Source organism: Sinohyriopsis cumingii, chromosome 19 (assembly GCF_028554795.1).
Source record: "Sinohyriopsis cumingii isolate HCF-2022 chromosome 19, ASM2855479v2, whole genome shotgun sequence".
Classification (NCBI taxonomy): domain Eukaryota; kingdom Metazoa; phylum Mollusca; class Bivalvia; order Unionida; family Unionidae; genus Sinohyriopsis; species Sinohyriopsis cumingii.
In genome coordinates, this window is record NC_142979.1 from 60,044,883 (window position 1) to 60,056,357 (window position 11,475).

At 37.3% G+C, this 11,475-nt stretch overlaps 1 protein-coding gene across 1 annotated transcript; it reads right to left on the reverse strand.

The window, feature by feature from the left end:
• Window positions 1–1,892: 1,892 nt before the first annotated feature.
• LOC149775794 (E3 ubiquitin-protein ligase mind-bomb-like) lies at window positions 1,893–7,868 on the reverse strand. Its single transcript, XM_089943238.1, has 3 exons — window positions 7,702–7,868; window positions 6,185–6,252; window positions 1,893–4,734 (listed from the first exon to the last, which is right to left on the reverse strand). The coding sequence occupies exons 1-3, from the start codon at window positions 7,820–7,822 to the stop codon at window positions 4,600–4,602; spliced, it is 324 nt and encodes a 107-aa protein (XP_089799364.1). The 5' UTR covers window positions 7,823–7,868; the 3' UTR covers window positions 1,893–4,599.
• Window positions 7,869–11,475: the final 3,607 nt, after the last annotated feature.

Consider the following 11,475-nt stretch of genomic DNA (forward strand, 5'->3'; position numbering starts at 1 on the left):
CCAGGGCTGTAGAGAGAGATCACAGGCCTTGGGGTAAGAAACGACCAGGCCTCTCTTAGTTCTTGCTCAAACAAATTTTTTCTTTTATAAGATTAAAAAGTGTTGTTCGGCCAGGGCCCCGGGGATACATCCCCGGTTGCCCCCCCCCCCCTTGTCGGCTCTACAAATACCTCTCTCATACAGAGAATACTCATAAATTAAACAGAAAGAAACGGAGCAATAAATATTCCTTGAAACAGAATTATATTAGTGATAAAGTTATAACGGACATTCCACAATATTTAAGGACTTTAAAAATAAAAATAGTATCCATATTTTGATGGGAAAATTATTAGTTCAATTTGAAGTCAACTATATTTCTGACGACCCAATCACACTTTCTGTGTTTTCTCTCGGCATGAAAAGTCAAAAAGCCCAACACCTCTGATATATTACTAAAAGGAGACTTATCGGGGCTATTTATTAAAAAGAAGACACACGATAAAAAGATGGCTGCACCCATCCAGGACAGTAAAAGATCGATAATTATATGCACATGTAGCTGTAATTCAGCTGTAATTTTGGCGCACATACAAATATTTAGCTGTAATTCAGCTGTACTTTTGGCACACATACAAAGATTAAGCATATCAAATCCCCTAATACACACGAAATATCTCCTGGAAAGTTTTGAAAAAGTTTGAGAATATTCAACTACTGGAGATAAACTTTCTTGACAAGAAATAATTATATATGGAGTGAAAAAGAATAGCGTACGGATTAAACATTCGGATATCCTGCCGAAATATGTTAATCGGAATAAACTTGGGTCTCTTTCACCAATGTTTAGAGAAGCGCATTGAAAACACCATTACAGCCGCCATTGCATATATAATCTTGTTTAGCTACATGACGTAACGTTACACTATCACATTATCATAAGATGCATTTATACGTGACTTATCGATAGCGACGAATTACTCTTAGCCGAAACATTGAACTTATTAACTTATAGGAGCATTTCTCTTTATGAATCTGTGAAAATAATTCCATGTATATCATAATGCTTTTGGCATGGTTATGTTCTCCCTGGCGTTCTTCAGCATGTGACTAGTTAACTGAAATATTCTGGTAGTTTCTACTTTTTACTTTGTATCGTTCCATCAAAGTATTTACGAAGTGGATTTTGGTAGAAGAACTACGATGTTCCGATTGCAAAAGCTAGAAAGAATGTGTGCAGTCTCGGTTAGAGCACCCTCTGTCTTTTCCATCAGGTTGAGAGAAGAAAAAAACTCTGATCGAATTAGTTTCCAGTTAGAACTTTATTTGGGACTACATTTGTTCTCCTGGAACAATACGACAGCGGAATGAGACAAATTCACATTTGGAGTATTACCGGATTTTGCTGTTGTAACGTATGGGTGTTCTCTGGTGGAGGCGTATCACCAATCACCTCAGATGGGTGTGTATTCCTACAACCATTTACGACCGGACGAAATGGCCAATTATGTTCCAATCAGTGTAGCCACAGTTAATTGTTGTGTGTTGCAAGGTTTTCCCCTATCTGCAAAGTTCGGTGTCAATAGAGTTCAGATTAGTTAGCGTTATCATTTAAGATTAACTAAAACAACAAAAACGATGGCCTTGTTGGTGATGATGATAATGATCATGAAATCTAATTCGTACAGAATTTTTAATTTTATTTTTATACAAAAAAGCATTTTAAATCAAACATAAGTTTCCAGCATCCTGAACAAGAACAACACTGTATTACATAAATAGTTATTTTATTTATTTGTTATTGTGTTATTCATTTATTTAATGCAGGCAATTGTTATTTTACCCAGAAAAAGATACTAGTACGTTCTTAAAAAATCTTATTTTGATTTAATAAATAGAAAAAGGAAAAAGAAAAAGATATACACCTTTTATTCACATTGAGAAACTTTGTCAGTTTGATGTATGCACACGTTTTATTGCCAGAAGATGTTATTGTGGTGAAACAGTTTCTTTGTAAGGAAAACATAGCTGAAACAAACACAGACGTAGTTTAAAACACGGTTTGATAAATTTGATAGGCGGGATCTTATAATGGTGATAGCTATCAAATTAAGAGGAAGTAACCAATATCGAGCGATCATGGTGGACTGTAGTCAGTAGCGACCCTTTATTTAAATTAGGTGGCAGCATGTAACAAAGAGACCGATCATTACTTTCGGTTTGCTTTCTATTATACAATCAAAGAATCAATAGCATTTTGATCATGCTTTCAAAATGTTTCTGTCAAATGATCACAAACGTTACCATCACTCAGAGAGGAATTTAGAAAAACGAGTAGCTTAGTTGTCTGCGTGGAAGATCGTGTTATCGATCGATTAGCAAATATTAATCACAACCATTGTCAAAAATTGGAACATCATACATTCTGATAGCTGCATTAAAAAAAGAATACGTGTTATGGATCATTTCAACATGATTTCATAACTGGCATTCAAACAACCAAACACCGCTGACTCATTCGAGTAGGTGATTGATTCAGTTTTTATCGTTTTTAGACCCTTGTCTTTGATAGCGAAGAAAATCATTCTAGCCTGCTATTTTTGTTTTAAAACTAACAATGTGTAACCAATAACATGTTAAAATGTGTTCCCAAGATTTTCAAAGAATCATTTTGAGAAATTATGTGATGACGAAATTAGACACTTGTAATGCAAGATGAAGGATAAGACCCTAATAAACTAAATGCTTTCACTTACCGGAACCAGGCGTCAAGCATGTTGTATCGCGCATGTCTAAATTTTCAATTTCAACATGACTAGTTTGTGATTTCTTTTCTATAACTGTTTTTTAACATGTGCATTTCCCTTAGAGTATATAATCCACGTGCCATCGATTTATTGTGAAGAATTTATTAGATATTTAGTGGGTGGGGTACGTATGAGTTGTAAATATGCCTTAATTTTCATATTCAAATGACGAGGTCGTGATTGCCTAAATATACTCTGTGTAAAAAGACAAGCATTTGCGTTTTTGTACACTACTAAACCAACTGCAAAACTGTAATGAAAGGTTAGCTTTATTGTAGAGATTATTTTTAATACTATAAACAGTCATTCTCAGATTTGATGTTGTAATTTTAAATTTTTATTTCAAATCCCAATAACTTTTGTTTCCCATTCCAATATAAGCAATTTTATCATCAGGAAAAACAAACAATATTTAAAGTAATTTGACGTAAAAATAAACAATTTGATCAGGACTTTAAATAGTAAGAAGACATTTTGTATTTTTATTTAGTTGTTATTGAATTTTATAGTGTTAGAGAAGGCACGACATTTATCTAAAGTGGAAACCAGATATCGGGACCTTTTTTCTGGCTCCAGCTATTGGGAAGATAACTCAATACGGTCTCACATTGACGGAGGTGAATTCCCGACCTGCTAATTTATTGTTATAACTGTCTTGGCTTAAACACGTAGTGAAAGCTTAATATTCGTTCTCAGATGTTGTTGTTGTTGTTGTTTTATTTGTTTTTTTATTTTATTTTTTTATTTTTTTATTTTTTATTTTTTGAAAAACGCTATGTCCCTTATTTTACTAACAATAGTGTTAAAGTTAGTTTAGACCAAAGACAGTGACGGGTCGGGGCTGATACAAAAATATCATTTAGTGGCGGGAGGAAGGTGGAGCGAAAGCAAAAGTAGATAGGCGAAGAATATGTGGGTCAGTACAGACCCCAGTAACTTCTGCATTCTACTTGGTTCAAGGACATAATTTTAACCATCTAACTACAAAGAAAACCTACTCTTGGAAACGTTCTGTTCGTTTCGCGCTCATTGTTACAGGGGAGGGGGTGGCACCAATACTGCCTCCTCTACTTGATCAGCCCCTGTGGTCAGTTTTTGTCAGATTTAGATTTCAGCTAATCTGATCGTTGAAATTTAAACTTAACTTACGTTATCAGTTCCTTTACTTCATCTTGCGTGACTTTGTCACTGTTCTCACATTTCTGGGGGGACCCCAGGTGGCCGAGTGGTTTCAGGCAGGTGGCCGAGTGGTGTAAGGCACTCGCCTTTACAGATCACTTATATCTCATCTCTGGCTGTGTGGGTTCGAATCTCAACTCAACCAACGTGGGTACGTGAGACAGCTTGCCATTAGTTTCCCGTTGGTCGATGGTTTTTCCTATGTTCGCGCTGAAGCACGACGTTCATTTCCACAGAACCAAACACAGGTTTTGGCAACAAAACACAAATATGTCAAGTTTGCCCATGGGTATACAGTATTATGGATAATCACTGATGTTTATCCAGCCTAATCACATAAGATCTCACACGAGTGACCCTACTTGAATACAATGGAGGCGAGCAAAAACATCTGTATTATTCAACCAATTGCTTAAAGTTCGTACAAAACGAAAATAGATATTAAAGTCCATATCTAATCTCACACTAATGTTATTGTTCAAGAAACTTGATAGATAAAATAAAGATCAGTGATAAAGTTTGATATGCACTCCAATGACTAGAATGTCTATTATTCTGCATTGCATCTAAACACAAAGTCGCTATCCAATTCCAGTTCCACTGTCATATTGACTCTCGGGATGTGGGTGGTAGATTATCCTATGATGATAAGATCCTGGTATCCGCCCCCCATCCTGTATGTGTTGGAGCCGCCACTGTCCCAGGTTACGGCCCACCAGTATCCGTTGTCAAAGCGAGTCACCGTCCCTGGACAACCAGGATACCCGTCCTAAAATTATAAAAAAAAAAACCGCACTTAACTTCACAAATATGTAATCGTCAGTTCACACCGCAGCAAACTGTCCACAACTGATTCATGTTTAAATATGATACTCTTACTCTACTTACATTTAATTAATAAATTGTGAACCCGCGTGACAACGATGGGCCACCTGAGCATTGTTTGTCCTCGGAATATTTTTCCTAGCTGTGTGTGCTACTATATATATATATATATATATATATATATATATATATATATATATATATATATATATATATATATATATATATATATATAATTACGAATTTTACATGAATATTAGTTTCGTGTCCAGATGGGTATTTTGAGACTATGTTAACTAAGATGTTTTGCCAAAGAATGTTCTGTTTCATTTATATTATGTACAACTTTCAATGTATTTCACGCTGTCCGCCATCTTTGTTTTGGAGGCAATTTATGTATTGGAGGCACCTCAGATTTCCACTACGCGGTGTACACAAGTATTATTGAAAACCAGTAAAACGTTGATATAACTAGTTTTTACGTACAATAAGTTATGCTCAACAAGAAAATAATGCACTTACTGTCTCCTGCAAGGAGAACACGTCCGGATAGTGAAAAGTTCTAAATTTTCCCCACACCACCAACTTGTTTGGAGGCCATTGTTTACTGTTGATACGTACGACACAATGATTTTAGTGTCTGATCATACTTTTGTAATTAAAAATGTAAGAATATAATTAGCATTCAATATTTATTTTGAATCTCAATATTTTAACGATATTTAATATTTATTGAGTCTTAAATGCTTGTTTGCAATATGTACTATTTTGGCGGACCGCTCCGGTGGCCTAGTGGTTAGAGCGTTTGCCTTGGATGCGGGAGGTTGTGGGGGTGATCCTCGGCCGAGTCATACCAAAGACTTACAAAAATGGCACTAACAGCTGCCTCGCTTGGCGCTCAGCATTACGAGGTTAGTGTTAGGAATGGTTGGCCTGGTGTCAGTATAATGTGAATGGGTGGGACATCATGCTACATGTCTGCGGCATGATGCCCCAGTGCTAGACATCACTATAAACTGCCACACTGCAGACATCGTAGTGATATGACTGAAAAATAGAAAATACACATTCATTTCTGAAATACAAAAATTTAGTAAATCAAAGCCATTTATAAAACGTTGAATACTTGTACGTATGGGTATAGGGCCTCCATAACGCTGTTTCAGCACATTTGTACGCCATTTTAAGACTAAAATAAATCCTCTATTTTTCTCATTTCGATTTTATGTTGTTTATATACTTAGATAACTAATTTCTTCACTAACTGTTCTAGTATCATAAAAATGTAAGAAACGCTTTGAAAACGATTTTTACGAAATTGTGATGTTTGGGTGAGTATCATAAATTTCATATTTCTGTAGCGTGTATTGTATTTATGTGGTTCTCTTCCTTACCTGTGTATTCCATGACCAAGTGGGGCCTCGTATTACCCGGTCCCCAATAGATATCGTTGAGGGGTTAGCTGAAATTTAAGACATAGAGTATCATACATGACTGTCCATTTCATACGAATTTTATCTGAAACGAGCTGAATAATTTCCAGTTTTGATATGCTTGAGGAAGAAACAACCATAACTTTTTGTTGAAAACACACACACACACACACACAGATGAACTACTGTCCATTTAATAATCATACATGAACGACTTTATTTATAATAAGAAAATGTGTGTAACGATCTTTTTGGAGCCTTAGTTTTTTAAAATGTATATACAATGTGCATAAATATTAAACTCTGTTTATCTAATAATAAAATATACAGTGTTTCCTCAATAAAACTTCAAAATAGTGTAGTGAGTTGATTACAATGTCTCGGACCTTAATTAGTAATTTAAAGTGGAATACGAAAACAAAACCTCATTCTGTCTTGCAGCAACACGACTGCGATATTCGTCGATATGTTCATACGTTTTACATATTTTTCAACAGTTTTGTATAGTTTGAAAAGATTCATTTTTAAATATCACACTGAGTCTAGCAATTTACATCATAGCAATGTACATAATAATTTACATCATAGCAATGTACATAATAATTTACATCATTGTACAATGCATACGAGTTTGTGGACAAAAAAGGTGAGATATTTTTTATTATAAGTTATTCTTTCATAAACTCACTGCTAAATGTTGTATGATACTTAACTGAATGAAATGGACATCCATATTACCACAATGTTAAGCCATTTTCACAATCAGAGCATCCACACCCACCAACCTGTGCTGAAGTGTGTATTACCAATAGCCCTTAACGGCATGAACATATATATTTTCACAAAAACGTGTTATGTGTTAATTGCTATCTTCTTTCTGTGAATTATTAATCAAGAAATACTCTTGAAAAAAATTGACTAATGTTGCTTTCGTCCGAAAGGTTTACAGATGTAATCGTGTTGTTTTGCGCTTTCTGTTGCATCTAGCCCACGGGTGGGCAAACTACGGCCCGCGGGCCGCATGCAGCCCGCCAAGGGTTTTCATGCGGCCTAGGAACAAGTCATCATTCGCACTGACTCTGTTTATGTTACTCTGTTAATCTAATAAATGTGCTTCTTTTGAAGTTTAAGTTTTCAAATATTAACAACATATTAACAACTGAAAATTAATTATGATGTTATTTAGAAAAACCTTTTTTTTAAGTATTAATTATTTTATTTAATGAACTATGCAGCCCGCGACAAGGTGTAAATTTTGCTTAAGGCACTTGCACTGGAAAGTTTGCCCACCTCTGATCTAGCCTATATCACTGTCCTTTCATCTCAAGTTGTTCTAGACTTATTTGAATGCCCAAAACAGGTATTCATGCAGAGTGAAACGATGTTCAATAAAAAGAGATAGAGATAAATTATACAATATTTATATAGAAATATAACGATACAATTTCTTTAGCGGGTGGCGACAATGTTTTACCCACCTGTAGTAGTCTTTCCCGGTGGCTTAGTGGTTGTGGATGTCGTTGTCGTTGTTGTAATCTCAATGTACCCGATATAATCCAAATAGAGCGTACTTCCCGTGCTAACATAAGTGGGAGCCATGATGGAGTTTGCCAATCTCCCGCTGTTTATCTGACACACTCTGCTCTCCTTCCTATAGTGGTAAGGGACAAATGGCTATTCTTTCTATTATTATTATTAGTAGTAGTAGTAGTAATAATAGTAGTAGCAGTAGTTGTTGTTGTTATTGTTGTTGCATACAGCATTTAAAATACACTCGTCCAGTAATCCATAATATAAAAAATAAGGACAGAAAATAGACTCACAAATTAATGACTAGTTTACGACAGGTTTTGCGACACCAATAAATGGTCACACAATAAAAAATGGTTAACAAAAGATAGCTACGTTTGCTAACACAAAATCATAGATTGAATATTTGTCTGTACTAAATTATTTTAAGTCAACTAAATCATTTTCCAACATAGTCTAAAATGGCCCCTTGGTTGGCATAATTTCAGACTAATCTCTTGCATTGACACCTCAAGAAACTGTTTTGCATTCTGTTTCAGAAGAGCTGTAAATTTGTTTTTAATGACTAATTTATTTTATAACTCGATCAAGACCGCTCCGTTGGTCTAGTGGTTAGAGCGTCAGCCTCAAAAACGGAAGGTCGCGGTTTCGAAACCCGGCCGAGTCATACCAAAAACTTCTAATAATGGTACTAGCCGTTGCCTCGCTAAGCGTTCAACATTAAAAGGTCATTTTTATCACTGTTCGGTCTGGATTCAGGGCCGACAAGTGTGTGTGTGGGGCAAACGGGAATATATCTCAGGGCCCGGGTCCGTAAGGGGGCCCGCGCCTAACAAAAGAAAAATTATGTTTGAACAAGAACTAGGAGAGGCCCGGGTGTTTCTTACCCCAGGGCCCGTGAACGGCCCTATACGGCCGTGCCTGGTGTTACGATAATGCGACATCATGCCCTATTGCTGGACATCACTATAAACTGCCACTGCAGACGTCGTTGCGATATGACTAAAAAGTTTTAAAGCTACGTTAAAAATCCAACACACACACACACACACACACACACACACACACACACCTCGTTTTTTAGAAAGGAGTAAAACTTTACAACTTTTTTAATCTGCTGTTAGCCAAGATTCTTTCAAATCATTTTTATGCCCGTGACACCACCACTAATGTGCATCATCCAGTCACAAGCTGAGATGATTCAGTTCGTTGTATTAATTGCAACTATACAACTGTATATGAAGAAACGTCAAGACTAAGCGTGAAGGGTTACATGTACAAGAACAACTGGTGGATAATGAATAGTATCGTTTTGTGTTCACTGGTTTCATTATGACGTTGTGATTGCCTTCATATGGCAGGGATCGCGTTCGTTCTTTGATGTTCTGCGATTACTTTCACATCTCTCACTTAAGAAGTCGTATTTGTATAGATAAGGCGATGATCGTGCTATATCCGAAGTTGGTATTGGTGTTGTTTGGTTTAACGCCATTTTTCAGCACACGATAGGCTATACATGGCGGCTAGTATTAATGGTGGAGGAAGAACCCGAGAAAACCCCAGAAAGAACCACCGACCCACGAGAAGCTACTGGCAAGTTTTCTCACGCACCCACATTGGCCGAATCCAAGACTCGAACCCACGCAGACAGTGGTGAGATGGAAATGATCCGTAACGGAGAGCGCTTTAGGCCACTCGGCCACTCGGGGCCCCTATATCCGAAGAAAACCCTATTAGGCGTATGTATACCTGTGTTTGTTAAATTTGGCTAGCGGGAATCAGACTAATTCACTTTCGAAGACTGGTGTAGTCCAGGTAAATGTCGCAGGAAAAGGGAGCTATACGAATTCCGTACGGGTTGCTAAAAGTCCAGAAATTCAAAACACTTTGACCCGTTTTCAAAACTGCATAAATTCTTGAATTTTTTAACCATCTTCTTGTAGTAGGCGGGATATCTACCAGATTATTGTAATGTATAGATTTGTCTGGCGATCCAGTTAGGAGAGCTTCCTATCAACTTGTAGATTTTAATCTTATTGGACGTGTTTAACCGCAATCTAATTGTCTTGTTGAATAGACTATATAAACCATGAAACGCATCTTCTCCAAAGCGAAAGTCGATGGTAAAATCCCCTATATTTGTTTGCTTGAGGACCGTACTCTACTCCTCCTGAGTGTTGATATGCTAATAAGCAACGCTTGATGAAGAAAAGTCTGCTCCGTTCTACCATTCACAAATGACCAGCCCATACCTAGGGTGATCACTGACGTAACTCAAGCATACCAGGCACTCCTTTGCACATACACACTAAAATAAGTATGTTATAAAGTGAGCATATTGTAGCAGTTGAAAACCGGTTTGTCCAGTATAAAACCGAATGAGTCGTTTATGTCAGAAGGACGTTTACGACAAGGATGCGAAACTACTAAAATCCCTCTCAATAGGTGAAACTTAGAATTCGTAAAAACGATGGCTTATGCAAACAAGCAATATATACACATCAACAAGCTCATAGATAGTCCGAGGAGAAGATAATGGTTCGTGCAGTTGTAATCGTCGCCACATCCTAATACCAAAGTAGTGAAAGGGGTCACTTTACGTACAATGGGAATTAGCATTACAGACCCCCCCCCCCCCGGGTCAGATTACGTACAATGGAAATTTAACATGGCGAAAAATCGTGGGTCAGATTACGTACAATGGGAATTAACATGGGAATAAATCGTGGGTCACTTTACGTACAAGGGGAATTTAACATGGGAATAAATCGTGGGTCACTTTACGTACAAGGGGAATTGAATATGGGATTTTTTTTTTTTTAAAAATTTAAACAAAGGGGTAGGCAATTGAAAAGTCATTCTCTTTTCGAGAAATATGCGTGGCCCTGAAAAGGGCCTTTGGGTTTATGTTAATGTATTCATTAACATAAAGGGCACCGCATTGGTCTTCTTGTCCTTAGGCTGCGTCTCACTGTTGGCCCGTAAATCAGCACTCTTTTGAGGCATCCTTGTCTTTCAACGTAGATCCTACGTATCCACAGGCTAGTGTTTGTCCTGTGGACAACGGTCCACTTGGATCGGACATACATGAGCATGTCCGTCCTAAACATCATGGAAGACACAAGGGTGGATGACTCAGCTGTGGTCCACATCTTGAAGCGCCGAGAACAGGTGAATCAATGCAGTGAACTGCGCTTATTTATAGGTAGAGGTAGGATTGAAACGGATTGAGTTCATTCACCAATCCGAACACGCGTTACAAAATTCAGTCAGTCCGCATTCAATCCGAAGAGAGCAGTCTGTGACGTCACGTAGTCTATATAGATTCGCTAGCGCTTGTGTGCAGTCAATCTATGCGACAGTGATTCAACATGACGGAAACTCAGAAAACGATCCATTGGGGTGCACCAGCAGGGGAGACTGCCCAAGGGAACCCGGACTTACTTTCAGAAGAGGTGAATTGGGATTTTGTGGATTTTCTTACATCGCAAGAATTTGTTCCGGAACCTTCGTTACCTTCTTCATTACCGCAAGTGGAGAATTTTAGACAGAGACAGAAAGAAGAATTGGAGAAATTTATACAACGACAAAAGGAAGCGGAACAAGCTTTTCTCCTACAGCAGCAGCAAGAAGAAGAGGTAAGAAAAAAACAACAGCAACAACAGCAAGAAGAAGTAGCAGCAAAGAAACAAGAGGGTGAAAATCAAAATGGTCACGGTACT